The sequence below is a fragment of the Synchytrium microbalum genome (assembly GCF_006535985.1).
Source record: "Synchytrium microbalum strain JEL517 chromosome Unknown SmJEL517_scf0006, whole genome shotgun sequence".
NCBI lineage: Eukaryota > Fungi > Chytridiomycota > Chytridiomycetes > Synchytriales > Synchytriaceae > Synchytrium > Synchytrium microbalum.
In genome coordinates, this window is record NW_022158355.1 from 577,319 (window position 1) to 592,441 (window position 15,123).

A 15,123-nucleotide genomic window follows, 5' to 3' on the forward strand; every position below is an offset into this window, starting at 1 on the left:
TTACAAGCACTTCATACCTACTAGCCAAAACACACAAAAAGTCCCTTCTCATATTCCCCTCACAAGCAGCCTACCCCTCTATTCTTTGGCCGCCACAAATCATCCTCCCAGGGAACCAATTTGACTGGGGCGGATCCAGTCCCGACCTTCCTAGTGACTGTAACAGGCGGTAGTAGTGGCTGTTTGACGTATCTACGTGTATCAAACACCAGTCCATCAGTAGAGACAAGTCCCTTCATGAGCGAGTACAGTCCTTTGAAATCATACGGTCCAATAACTTCTTGAGAAAACAGCATTCGGACGTCTGGAGTCACGTTGATATACAAGACACTGTGGGTACTATTGGAAGTGGTACTGGTACTATTTCTATTGACATTGGCAGCACGTTTTATGTTCTGACGACGAGCCTTAAGAGCCTGTACAAACGAGTTTCCATCAAAATATTCGGTTTTGGGATCAACAATCATATCCTGGATGTGGAAGACCTTCAAGTTGACTACATGGCTGACTATCTCATTCAGAATTGGCATTTTCAATATTCTGAATGGTAGTGTAATGAGAGTCAAGAGCTGTAGATTGACACAAGATTTGACTAGCCGTACTATATCTTGGCTTTGGGCAATCACTTCGAGATGCGTCTGCCGTATACACAATGAAGTCAATTGTGGTCCAACCACTTTGATTCGTCGTAGTATCTCGCCTCGATATCCTTGTTCGGTCGTGATTGCCAAGCTGGATAGTTTGCGTGTTGTGGATAATAGTTTGAGGTCTGGGATGTGGGTGTCGTAGCTCACTACAAACGTTTTCAGGGATGCAGAATGGGCTTTTAATATATCGGAGAGACATGTGGGATGTCCTTCAACGTCCCATGAGTCGGCTTCGAATGTTTCGAGACGACCGGTACGTGCCATCAAGAGAGGCAGACCGCCCTTGACATGCTGCAAGTATATATTGACGAGATTCATAAATCCCCAAAAGCATTGCTCTGCATGGATGTCCAAGTCACATGATGCAAGATATAGATTAACGAGTTTCTCGTAGCTGTTTTTGGAGAGTGCGATCATCATATCACCAACGATCGATGCAGGGACGTTTTCAGCAAGCCGTTCACTCATCAGCGCAAACGTCTCGAGCTTCAGTTTTGATACAAGCGATACAAGTTTGCCCACATTTACATTCCCCATATTATGTCCATCAGTTGCCTTTGTAGAAGCTGTTAGCAGTCCATGCAATACAAGAGACGTGAGACGTGGACACGAGCCTGCAAGCCAGTCCCAGTCTTGTTTGCTCCAATACTCATATACCCTCCTTGATCGAGCATTGAGAAAGCTCAATGTCAAGTTTGTCAATCGGGATGGCATTCCATATGAATATTTCATCGGTGCTACTGGAATGGCATCAAGAGAAATCCACAAGTGTTGGAGAGCTTGTAGATTGTCTAGACGAGCTATCCATCCTATTGTTGATATGGACACAGCCAATCGGGTGATGAAGCCGAGTGGGAATTGGCGGAAGCGGATTGGTTGTGGTTGTGTGTATTGTTGACGTGATGGACAGGTACTAGTAGTAACAGCCATTTTCACGTCGTTTTCTTTCCTTGTACCGTATGATGATGATCCACTACTAGATGATGATTCACTACCCTCATTACTGCTCCGAGCTAGTGGAGTTTGCTGTGGTTGTGACTGATGACGTGATTGACTGGTACTAGTATTGACAGCCGTCCTCACGTCGTTTTCCTTCCTTGTAGTGTAAGATGATGAAGCTCTACTAGATAATGATTCACTACTTCCAGTACTGCTTCGAGATAGAGTTGGTTGTGGTTGGGATTGTTGACGTGATTGACTGGTACTAGTACTAACAGCCTTCTTCACGTCGTTTTCCTTCCTTATAGTGTATGATGATGAAGCACTACTAGATGACGATCCACTAATATCAGAACTGCTCCGATCTACAGGAGTTCAGTGTGAATCAATAGGGTTTCATAACAGAGGCGTACAGTGTCAAAAAAGCATAACCAGCGATCACAAACACACACAACCACAAAATCCCATCAAGACAAACTTTACCTCCACTTCCAACACCAGCCCACGGATTCGTCTTGCGAATCGCAAACAAACTCCTTTCACATCCCAACAAATTCCCATTACACAATGCACTTGCTCCCTGTCTGGAGCTACTCGCAGCAATCAACCTCAAATGTCTGACCCCGTATTCCGATTCAGGGAACTCGGTAGGTGTATATATAATTCTCGTAGCTTCCAGATCGATGTTATCATACATGATGGAGCAAGCGAGATGGTTGAAGCCTTTACAAACGAGGGCGAGGTTGTATAGGATTTGGCGTAGTTCGTTGGCAGTTAGCTTTGTTGAGTGGGTTAGGATGTCCATTGCGTGGAGGAGGACCTCGACGGGGAGGCGGTAGCGTGATTTTCGCCAGGAGATTGGATGCATGGTTGGTTTTTGTGTGTCTTGGTGCTAATTATTGGGAAGCAGGATAGATAGATCTAGATAAATAATAAATAGATGAGTGTAAATAGGGAGCTGTGAGACCTCTTTTCAAGTTAGGTTGTCCTCTCTTGCTCTCGTTTGTTTCGAGTTTGGCTTTGAGAAAAAAAAGTGTCAAGTTTTCGGGGACTCGTCTGATGTTTGGGGGCAAGAAAAGACGCGTTTCAACAGGAGAATTCAGTAAAGACACGTGTCAGGAATGCTTCGACCCTATTTGCAATGAGCGATCGAGCATGATCTCGCGTAGCAAAAAACCCAAGGACTTGTCAAATTGAATTTTTGAACTGTTTGTTTCAATCCAACGACTTGCTCTCCTCAAGTATATAGCACACGATATGTACAATAAGTACAAAAACGCAAACAGCATCCAACAACATAACACCCAAACTACTACTGTTACTACTTTTTACCCTTCTTGACAGCCTTCACTTCAGCCACTTCAGGCACAGCCTCCGGTGGAGGTGGATGCAGTTTGACTCCAACACGTACAGTAGCAACCAGATTGGAAACGTCATTTGGAGCATCAGCAACAGGCTCATTTGACGATTCTGTAGCAGCAGGTGGTGGTGCCGGTAGCGTTGTCTTGCTTTCGAGATGGTAATCACCAGATATGGCGGTCTATGTTTGAGACACAGTTTCAATCCGGTGATAAATTAATGACTTTTTTTTGGATTGTAATCGTACCTGTCCTTCAAAGACGTCGCGTAGTTGGACATTAGCTTTACCAATTACGAGTGTTTCTACGACAACTCGTAACCATCGTCCTATACAAGAATTGATCACATTAAAAACGATAGCTGTAATTGAAGAGAGAGGAAGCACGACATTTCTCTCTAGCATGCGAAAAAATAATTCAGCAAACGTCGGCACAGGACATACCCTCCTCCTTCGTCACAGGCTTGGCAGGCTGCTGAGATTTCGATTCCAATGGCTTGCTTGGTGCTGCTGCAGCAGCTGCAGGTTTCTTGCCTGCTCCACTAACAGGTCGTGATGGTGACGGTTTACCACTTGCAGTAGCTGTTGTAGCTGCCTTCTTTGCTGCTGCAGCTTCTCCAGATTTACCACTCGGCGGCCTAGATGCTTCTCGTGATGGAGGCATAGTTTCTGCTGGCTCGACGTCACGTAGTTTGGACGTCAGTCGTTTACGTGTGAGTGTTATATGTAATCCATCTACATAGGGTTCAGTTAGCTTCACGAGGCCAAAAAAAAAGCTTGGAACATACCCATGAAGGAATCTCTCAGCGCCACATCAGCAACACACTTGATTTCCGGCGATGCAGCAAAATCTATAACTTCCGGCTGCCATCGACATTCAGCGAGTACGATAGCTGTTGGATGTTGACCTAGTCGTAACTCTATGAGAAAGATGTATTCGTCTGGTGGTTCATCGGCTTCCATGGCCTCTCGTGGCTCTATTGGGTGAGGCGATGCGAGACCAGTCATTCCTGCTAGTGTGAATCGCATCACGACTTCTGAATCTAAAATAAAGCAAGAGGGAGCTGATGTTTCGTTCGGTGCAATAAAACGAAACGTATTGTTACCTATGATTTGATTCTGTGAATCTTGGATAGGACTAGTAGTAGGAGTTGTAGGACTACTGACACTACTTCGTTCAGCTTCCGTGATTTCTAAATCGTCCAAAGCAAACAATTGCGGTAGATTCAGTAATGTCGTTCGACGGTATCGTTCCAGTAAGGAGAATGGATTTCCCTATAGAGGAAAAAACTTGCCTCAGAAGCAGGTATGAATGAGCATAATCGACTTCATCAATACCATCATATTCAACAATCGTAGATTTTTTGTCTGAACAAGATGCCTCAACGTCTCATTCAAGTCTGAAATATCACAAAAGCAAATGTCGAGCGATACTAGGTTTGAAGGCAAGACGGTGGCGATTGCTGGTGGTATAATTTCACCAGTTGTAGCTGTTGTTGGTCGTGTTGCTGATTCTCGCGTTGAAGCTGCCGTCCGTGGACGTGTTGATGCATCGTCATTTGATGGAGGTCGTCCTGTTCCTATTACTGATGTTGGTTGTGACTTGTTGCTGTGATGCAGTTCGTTTGTGAGGGTGTCGATATGGTTATAAGCAAGAGAGAGCGTGATTAGGTTTTGTAGAGTGGAGAGATCTGGTACTCTCGTTAACCTACATGAAATTGTCAGACACCAGACAAAACCAAGTAGTTCAATTGCCATATGCCGAACATTACCGGTTTGCAGACAACGATAACGATTCGAGCGAAGTAGGTAGATTTCTAGCATGTAAAAACTTGATTTCATTGCCAATAAGGACGACCTCCTTCAAATGCTGCAGGGTGTCCAAATCCACATGTTCAATCTTCAAGTCGTTCAACCGCAACGTTTTGAAGAAAGATAGTAAGAATATCCTTGAAAATGGTTGATAGGATATCAGAGATGCTGATTCAATGTCTGTAACAGTTCTCTTGTGCTTTGAGAGTAGCTGTAGTTTTATTTTCCTTAGGGTGCTGATCTCGTCACTCCAAGATACATCGGCTATAGTTCTCGTGTTAGTTGTAAGGATTAAAATATAAATCCGACAAAACGCTACGGATGTAAGCAGCTCGTTTGTAGTTGATATTATGCTGCAATTGTACACAGGATTGCAAGACACATTACCTCTAGAGTAGGGATCGAAATCGGGCTCATCATCTTCGTAATCCTCATTTAACGTAGATTTCCTTCTTCTGGCAGCAGTAGCAGCATCTAGATCTATGTGGTTGGTATTGTTGGGGAGTCTAGGTAGTCGTCCATTGTGGCTACGAGTCAACTGTGGTGATAATGGTGTGTTGTTTGCCTGTATCAGATTGGGCCTTATTCCACACGTTTCATCAAGCCTGGCTAATAGGGCTTCCGTAGTCGTTCTAGTCTGCCTAAGCATTGTTGTTGTAGTCAAAAGTTGCAGCGCGATGAGGTGTCTACCGAGCACAGTTCTTTGATAAGTGGACATCATTTCTGCATAATACCGCGTAACAACACGTAAATCTGACCTTGCATCTGTACAGAATCGCACAAATGTTGCTAAGTGGTGCTCTCACGTTTCCCATTCAAAACATTCTTAACTGACCGCTGTCCCAAGGAAACAAAAGGCAGAACAGGAAGGATCTGAGCAATACTCGTAGTATTGTTCTCAAGCTGAGGTCCAACCCAAGCTGTTTATTGTAATCACGTAAGAGAAATCACTGAACGGCAAACTAATGGATCAAATCCAGTGTTTCCGTTCGTTCTAATACTGTTTTCGATAATAGAAAGGGACAGGCCAACAAACCATTTCAAACATATGAGTGTCTTTTCTTGATCTCCGTGTTTCGAACTATTCAAATCCATCCCTCAAACCTCAAATCATCATGGCTGATTTCGATGACTTGTTTCTCAACTCGAGGTCTGCGACTCCAACAGGCTCAATGGTGCTCCCCTTACCACCCAGCACCATAAATAGCACCAACATGGCCACTCCATTGAAAACAACGCCCAATGGATCGCCGGCATTCCAGCTTACATCATCGCCGGCTACGTCGCGAAAGTCTAGCGGTGGACAAGGTCAACATACTAATAGTAATCAAGACGGAATAAATCTGCTTGAACCTCCTGATGCAAAGACTCAACCTTCGCAGTTCGTGCTCCATAACTTGTACGCGAGGTTTATGCTCGAAGCTGATACCAAGATGAATGCACTGTTGTATCTACAGCTGGCAAGTGTCACATAGATGTGGTATTCTGGTATTTGTAACATGACAGCTAAGCTATATATATAGGATCGAGATGTGGATTTATCAATGGCATTACGAGCTGGCCAAGACTTGTCTTTTGATAGACTGTTACAAGCTTTGGGATCTATGGCCAAACATTGTCCAAAAGTCGTCATTGATAGTATAAGTCTATGGAGGCGTAATAAGGGTGAATTCTCAAGCAAGGAGACCAATGTCAACATGTACGGTTTTATTTGTTTTGCTGACGTGGCTGGACGACGTTACAGAAACTCACCAATGTCATTTACCCAGATCTTCCTTATATCCATCTTTGAGAGGCAAAGATATGGAAGGAGTACTCAAGGAGCGCAAGATGGTAAACCGTGTTAATCGATAAGCAGCCAAATCTTCCTGACATTCTTCTCACCTAGTACATTGCCAACTTTATTCTATGTCGAGCTTTAATGGAGGTCGTCAAAAACTTGACTGAACAAACTCTGACGTCGGAACTGGCGGATCAGTTAGAGGACATGTGCTTTACTCATCTTCAGAAAGCTGATCCGTAAGAGAAATCTGTTGAAACCCACCGAATGCAAATCACGAAAACTGATTTTTTTGCTGTGTGAAATATGTTGCAGAGATCAAGTTATCAAGGCTGCTAATCGTCAAGCCAACATCGATGCTTTCTCATCTCTCGTTGGGTGTATATCTGGTCTCAAGTAAGGCAGCGAAAAAAAGCCGTCCAAACGATATTGAATGAAACAGTTTTCTTGCAGGTTTGCATCAGTCAGTGATCGTTACGTTCTCGAATTGAGAAAGTTTGACAAGGGCCTGATCAAAGAAAACAAGCTGGAAATGATTATTAGATGTATGCGTTATCTTCAACTCAAGGTATGGCGAGTATGTTGGTTGAGACAAAATAAATCACCGATTTTCTCAAACTCAATAATGATGAATAGATCTACCCAATGGACGCACTGGAAGAAACAGCTGAATTTTTGCAAACTTGTGCAGAGATATTCTCAACTACACATTCGCAAAAGATCAAGCATGCATTCTCAGATGTCTTTGTTGAGTTGTTGGAGCCTGTAGCTGCTGTGAGTCAAGCCTTGGATCTTTCTTGGACTCGTTTTACGATATTCTTTCCTTTTTTTTGCTCAATCTAGATCGCTACGGCCGAAGTGAATCTACCAGCATGGATGAAGACTATAGAAACCATCTTTCCAAAAGCGAGTCGTATGATAACCAAACAGCGTCACCTCGAGGTTTGTATCTACTGCAAAAAAAATATGCAGGAACCGTTTCACTCACTGTTCAGGTTTGTGATAGGAGGCACTACCGCTGATCACGACTCTGCTTTGTGTCTCGAAAAGAGACTTCTTTCACAAGAATTGGGGTTCTTTTGCTGAGCTCTGTGTCTCCAAGTTTAGAGACAAGAACTCGAAATCCATCGCCATCACTTCTCTCATCCGATTACTATGGGTATATGTAAATAGACATTCCGAAACGTCTGCCGCTACAGCATTACGACGTATAGATCTCATTGCACAAGCGCTCTTTCCACGAAATCGTCGTGGAGTTATACCAGAATCCATCAATCTAGACCATTTCGTCCAATTCGTGTATATTGTATGTGTCAAGCACTTGGATCATGGTATCGAGACTCTGATATTGCCATTGATGGGTCTGGAGCATTTGATGCCTGCACAGTCTGTGGGTACCGCCACTCCAACAGCCTCGTCTACTGTTGGTACTGTATCTACGACCGTATCTAGCACAACACCATCAAGCTCGAATACAGTAGCTAGTATGACCATGTCGTCTGTAGCATCAGGCCTCAGTTCAGGTCTTGCTGGAAATGTAGCTACAGTGACCATTCCTGAAGAAGCTGGATTGACTTCATTTACCATGTCTTCAGCTCCTGCTGCACCTAGTATTGTTATTGGTGATGCAGCAGTCAATCCAGAACGAATGATTGTTGGGTTACGATCCTTGTTATTGATCTTGGCTGATATTGAAGATGCTCTGGCTAGTACTTCTACATCAATGCCTACTACATCCGGTATGGTCATTGTAGAAGGTCGATATACTATACCGCAACCTCCATTTGCAATCCGTAGTATAGTAGGATCTGGGCTTAGTCTGGATTCGCTCATGAAGTTACGAGAGCGACCCAATAGAACCAATGCCGCAATAGATATAAATGCGCCACTTCCTGAACGAATGACTCAACGCATGGGTGCCGTGGTACGAGAAGCTGTAGAACGTGTTAATGATGTATTGGGTAAAGTTGCTGTTGCACTTGATGGTGCAGTAGGGTGGGCACTAGTCATTGATGTCATCCCACTCAGTAATCTACCACGGGAATCTAATACGGCAGCAACAAATCAAAACCATCCAACGCGGCGAGCCAGTTTCTCTGGTGAAACTCTAACGAATCTTCCTGAACGCACTTTGCTCCAACCAGATCCACCGCAAAATCCATTTGGACGAGACCGTCAAGTCTTGTTTGATTTGATGAGAGCGTATATAGATTGTATACCAAGACTTGTACCTGCTGGAGTCAGTCCACGCCGTCTAGTTGAAATGCTGTGTCGATATGCACTCCATGCTGACGATGGTGTGCGTGTAGCATCTGTACGAGCTCTGAAACGTGTGGCTTCGTTACGTGATGATGCAGCACGCAAGAAATGGAATTTAGGGGATGAGTTCGAGGGGCTTGCTGGTGGTATTGTCCGCATTGCTGCTGATGTCTCGATTGGTATTGTCACTGATCGATTCGCGGATGTTATGGCTGCCATGTCCTATGATGGTGGTGAAGCCATTATTGGTGGTACGCTAGGTCTATATGTCGAACTACTAGATCTGTGGCTTCAGGAAGTCGAACGTGAGAAACGAGTATGGCCTGCTCGGGAAGTTGCTGCTGTCGTAGAAGAAATTGAAGCTCGTGGACTCTTTTATTTATGCTCGACTAGTCCTGCTATACGTAGGCAGGCATTAAAAGTATTGACGCTGGCGGAAGAATTCGACTTTAAATTCCAGAGTTTGAAAAAGTCGGAGTGTCCCACTACTGCTGCAAGTCCAGTACCTGGTAGTGCTACGCATCGAAGTGCACACACTGCAGCAGCCTTGAAAACCAAACGACGGGCTAGCCAGATGCCAGTATTAAATCCATCCTCGTCACGTCTAAACCGTATACTAGAAGAATATGGACCAGAACTTGTCAGACGACATTACCATGACCCTGTCTTGGCATCATCTACGCGCTCAGAACAGACGAAACTTGCTGCTCAGCAACGACGAGAGCATACTGGTGACTCGCTCCGCCACTTTATTGGATCAGATAATCCGGAAGATGCTGTTGTGTGGACTCGATGTTATCCAGATTTAATATGTAGATTCTTTGAGTTTGCAGCACCAAAAGCATTACAAATATGCTTGAAGGATGCTTCTGCTCGACTGGTTGCTCTACATCCACCTGTTGCGGTAGCAGCCGAGACACCTGGTAATCGTCCATTGACAACTGCGGCCAGATATGGTGCAGCAGCTACAGAACGTAAAGGAGCTATAGCTGCTACGGAAGATATGATGGAGCAATGGCGATTGTATCTGGTATTTTTTTGTGCAAATCATGAGGTTGGCAAAATCGCTGCCTTGTCGCCTCCAGACGCTATTACCATGAATGCTGCTAATAAGCAGGAAATGTCTCGAACACGAAGCGATCCATCGTTATATCCTAGTAAAGCATCGAATTTGACTAGCAGTACCAATAGTCTGAATACGCCAAGTGTGATTTCGGCTGTTTCTACTGCTACCACCACAACCACCAATACCGCCATTGCGGCATCAATAGCAGCACCTATAATAACAGCTTCAGCAAACAAGCATTCGAATAATGCATCACTCAAACATATCTTGGCGCTAGTATTACCGCTCTTGTCTTGTGAACGTGTCATGGTTCGACAAGGGATAGTAGCTGCACTAGGATGTCTCAATTACCGTAGCTACAAGGAGTTGCTAGAAGATTTGCAACCGTATATGAAACAGGTTATTGATGATATGAGATCACGACTAGCTGCTCCCACCGCACAACGCAAAAATAGCAATGCTACTGGTAATCAATACAAGAGAATGGAACGATTACGTATGGAATTGACGCATCTGCTTGGGCTAGTCGCCAACTTTGCGGAACACCACTCGTATCGGTATTCAGAAGCCATGATGGGATCTGTGCTGATGTTTGTATCGGAATGTATGAAGTTTTTGAGTGATTCCGAAGTGCAGTCTGAATGGGAGCATCAGATGCTGAGATATTATTTCGCGGGCTTGCTGGATCGGTTGTATAATCAGCTGGTTACCGCCGTTGAGAAGAAGGAAGGTGGTGGTGTTTCTATTACCGTTACCAACAACAATAGTAATGTCAAGAGGAGTGGCAGCACCGAGTTCCCGGAAACAGTCGAACACCACATGCCTTTTGAGATGAGACTGGCTCTCTTTAGATTACTCGAAGGATGGTGTGGATACGGTCAATTTGCTGGTCCGACACGAGATCGAGAGGCTCGTATGATGCAAGCTGTGTTGGATCAGGTCAAGGATATTAGGGAACGAGGTGCTTTGACTTCGACTATGGAAGAGCAACGTAAGGCACTTGAGATTGCTGCTCTGAAAGCTATGGCTGCGTTATGTCGTGGTCCTATCGTTGCAACTAGTACTTCTACAGGTAGTACAGGACCAGAAACGTTTGACTTGACATCATTCACATCATGGATTGACTCGCTCTTGTCAAGTCCTGACGAAAAAGTACAGATTATTGCACGGGCTGCTTTATCTGCTCTCCTCGATAATAATCGACAGGCTGAACGACTTGTAGAGCATATCGTTAAACAGTGCTATGAAGGACTGCCATCCAGTAACGTCACGAGTGGATATTTTGGCGTGCTCGCTGAAGTATATAGTAGATCGAACCCGACACGACCGTCTGAAGAACAACCACGACGAAACGTGGCTAGGATATTGTGTCTTGCACTGTATAAAGCTGCTGATTCCAACCCGTTGGTGCGACGTGGTGCTATACAGCTGCTGAGAGCTCTTGATAATATGTTGAAGGCTCAGCAGGTGCAGACTGGTAGTGGCAGTACTAGTTCGTCGAGTGTTGACATTGCTATGGTTGATGCTCATGAGACGTATGAAGAGGCGGCCATGACTAGTGCGCTGCCTGCTATATATAAGTATGCACAGGCGGGTGTGTCTGCGAGGTTGGCGCAGGAGTACCCGGATCTAACGTTTGAGGTAAATTTAGTGGTTTCATGCTGATTTTTTTGGATTCGATTTTTACAAAGTGCTAAAAAAACCCACTCGTCGACATGATAGATGTTGTCAGAAATGGTTCAACGCGTTGAGCTCCTCTCGGCGATTATACAAGCAGCACAAACGACTACCGTTAGTTCAGCATCCAGTATTGCTACGACCTATATATACAGACAGGGAATTCATGATATATTAGTATACATGGTTCCATGGGTCCGTAATATCGCTCTCGTGTCTTCGACCTCTGAAGAAGGAGGAGACAACTCGCTACAATCATCACTACATTCTCAACCATCAACTCTGACTCGCCCCATATCTCCATCCGATGTAGTCTTGACGAATCTATTTGCACTGACTATAAAATACGCAGATGATTATGTCACTGAGCTAGAAGATATATGGGTGCAGCTTGTCGAAAGGTCTGAGCCTGAACCAGAGTCTCTGGACGGTGAAGATCCTATAGCTAGGTTAAAGAAACGGCAAGAAAGAGTACAACGTGAAGAAGTCATGTTGGCTGTCTGTGAGCGGAATATTCAAATCGTGATTGACTTTTTACTGCAAGTTGGTGTACAGAGACGTAATCCGAAATTTGTTAATTATGCTAAAAAGGTGGTGGTGTATCTCGGACGTACATCAGCATGCTCCCAACTTATTGACTTTATAATGGCGAGGATCCAGCCTAAAGGGCTTGTGCCGTCAGGAGCCAATAATGTCGCTATACTTGCTGCTGAAAAGGTTCCCGAGGTTGAGTTTGAGGGGTTTGGATCTGAACGTGCTGCTAAACAGCGTTCGAAATCTAAGCTTGGTGGTATATTGGGGCCGTCCTCACCTAGCAGTGATTTATATGTAGTAGATCTAGAACAGGTGCTGATTGATATGCCTAAACGACCTGCTTTCTCAAAGGGGCAGTTAGCTTGTGTCTTGCTAGTTGACTTGTCTATCGAGTATGGAGACGTGCTGAGATCCTACTTGCCACTACTCTTGCATGTGATTTTCGTGCAATTGGATCACTTTATTGCTATAATATGTGAACAGTCTCGCCTCTTGCTGCTTAACCTTATACGATCGATCCTGTCACCGAGCATTGACTCAACCGATACGGGTGAAATCGTCGGTATGCTTGGACGAGATAATAAACGGCTGTGGACATACGAGGATATCACGCAACTAAAACGGGTGCTTGAATCCACCGAACAGTTATCAACCTTGTGTCTTGAGGTCGTGGAATTGTTTAGTCCTGTATATATAAATCTAGCACAGCAGTGGGGTGAGATTGCACTCGTATGGGGTACATCGTGTCCAGTCCGACATGTTGCATGTCGTAGTTTGCAACTGTTTAGAACGCTACGGCCATCATTTGGATCCAGGATGCTTGGTGATGTGCTTGGTAGACTGGCTGTAACTGTCGGTGATTCTACCGAAGAGATTCAGGGGTTTGCACTTGAGATACTGGCTACCTTACATAGTATGTGTGATTCACTTGAATCACAACAGCTCGCTGTATTCCCGCAATTCTTTTGGGCTGCCTCTGCATGCTTGTATTCGCCACATGAATGCGAGTTTGTGGAAGGGGTGGGATTGCTACACAAAATAATCGATAAAGTTGATTTGCACGATGATGGCATTCGACGATTGCTGTCTGCTTCACTGCCTAATCGATGGAGGGGACCGTTTACGGGTATACAGCCATTGTTGATGAATGGGTTGTATTCTGCTGAAAGTGAAGCTGTTGCTCTGAATGTGATTAATTCTTTGCTTGGTATTGATGATGATTCGCTGATTGATACTGGCAATGCTCGAGTGCTGAACTCCATACTCGCTAACTTGCCACGGATGCTGCAGAGTCTGGAAATTGATCCAAAGACCAATACGCATAGTCATAGTGCTGCCAATAATAGTAGTAATAGTAGGACAGAAGCTGCCATGATTAATATCACCGATACGCTTAGGATTGCTGCTGAATTGTCGTCTTTGGCTGAGCGGAAGGGATATGCACCTTTAGCACGTCTGTTGACGTCGTATTCATTACGTAAATTTAGGTCAAAGGAGGATTTCTTGAGACAGTTATGTGTTATTATAAGAGATTCATTCTTCCCAACCCACGATAGAGCCACATTACGAGTCTTGATTGGACAGTTATCGAATCGTCTCACCTTTTATCGTCGTCGTACCCTCAAAACCATACATGTATTATTTGCCACCCTGGATGTAGTACGACGCGTAGAACTTGTTACATTTGGAGACGATGGATTGCTACAACCGTTATTAGCACTCTTACAAACCGATTTAGCAGTTGATACACTTGAAGTACTTGATGAGATCCTCCCTGGTTTCCTCATGGCTGGTGAAGGAAACCAACGAATTATGACGGATGTTTTGATGGCTCAAAAGACTGGAGCTGCATCTGCATTGAATGCACATCGTAAGGAAGTCAAGGAGGGCACTGGATGGCGTGTACGTGATGTCACTGCAGCTGTTAAACAGGCGAGATATAATATTGGTGGTGTGTCGTCTACCTGTGCTGGAATGGAGAATAGTCCGATGAGTAGAAGCAAGTCTGGGTATAAGGCATTTAATGTTGGTGGTGGTGGTAATAATGGTGGAATGAGTGGTGAAAGTTCTGCACAGCCATCGCCCATAGTCAAGAATAATGTGCCGTTTGCATTCCTTGGAGGCAATGTGCTTGCTGCTCTGGACGATCTTGATGCCTTTTGGCAGGACCAGAAGGGAGATGAGATGTTGGCTTCTGCTGGTAGTATTATGAGCAGTATGCTAAACAATAATAATGGTGGTAATGCTGCCAGTAATCGACTATCGAATAATGGTAATATGGTGGCTTCGCCTACACAAATGACTAGTATGGGTACCAGACAGAATTCACTGCAATCCGTCGCTGTATCCATGACGTCTCTCGCTACAGATATAAGCAGCATGGATCCAAACAATAGCAATAGTGGTAGTGGTGGGAATAATGGTTTGCTGGATGAAGCTAGCTTGTTTGACCTGTTTGTTGAGGGGTATGATCAAGACCGTGAAGAAGACGATGAGACAAGTACTGCCCCAGCTGGGTTTGGTGCTACCGATAATCTAGCGTACTTGGATAGTGGATTGAATCTTATTGTTGGTGTTTTGCATGGTGAACAGCAGCTTCTAGTGCCGTTGCTAGAAGACGATGGCCTTGGAGAAGAAGCCACCGAGTCAAGTGGAGCACTGAATAATAGTGCTAGAAGTTTGAATAGTGTGAGTAGTGCTGGCAACGCATCGCCGAAACAGGCTGGAAGTAAGGCTGGGAGTGTCAAGAGTGTGGCTTCTGCTAGTGCATCGCCGAAAGCTTCACCGCGGAATTCTGTTGAGGGTCTGAATGTGGAGAAGACGAGGAAGACTATTCCGTAATCGTAATATATTCTGTTTGAATTTCTATTGCATTTTTTAATATAACGCCTTTTCAGTCACGATGTATGAGGTTGAGAAAGGAGATTTGTGTGCGTCTATGTTGTCTGCAACGTAAGAGCGAGTTTAAATACAGTGGTGAGGGACGCAATCACTTACAAAGCTACCAATGATCGAATGTTGTCGGTTTTGTAGCCTAAAAGACCAGCTAAAA

At 44.6% G+C, this 15,123-nt stretch overlaps 2 protein-coding genes across 2 annotated transcripts; one reads left to right on the forward strand and one right to left on the reverse strand.

The window, feature by feature from the left end:
- Positions 1–2,907: 2,907 nt before the first annotated feature.
- SmJEL517_g01821 (uncharacterized protein) lies at positions 2,908–5,404 on the reverse strand (the record flags this gene model as incomplete). The annotated part of the gene is made up of 8 exons (XM_031167749.1): positions 2,908–3,126; positions 3,193–3,272; positions 3,388–3,678; positions 3,732–3,986; positions 4,050–4,218; positions 4,282–4,651; positions 4,716–5,019; positions 5,143–5,404. The coding sequence occupies 8 exons, from the start codon at positions 5,402–5,404 to the stop codon at positions 2,908–2,910; spliced, it is 1,950 nt and encodes a 649-aa protein (XP_031026285.1).
- A 466-nt stretch (positions 5,405–5,870) lies between these two features.
- Positions 5,871–14,912, forward strand: SmJEL517_g01822 (uncharacterized protein; the record flags this gene model as incomplete). The annotated part of the gene is made up of 10 exons (XM_031167750.1): positions 5,871–6,221; positions 6,279–6,454; positions 6,525–6,588; positions 6,644–6,774; positions 6,851–6,931; positions 6,989–7,103; positions 7,172–7,309; positions 7,379–7,477; positions 7,542–11,501; positions 11,583–14,912. The coding sequence occupies 10 exons, from the start codon at positions 5,871–5,873 to the stop codon at positions 14,910–14,912; spliced, it is 8,445 nt and encodes a 2,814-aa protein (XP_031026282.1).
- Positions 14,913–15,123: the final 211 nt, after the last annotated feature.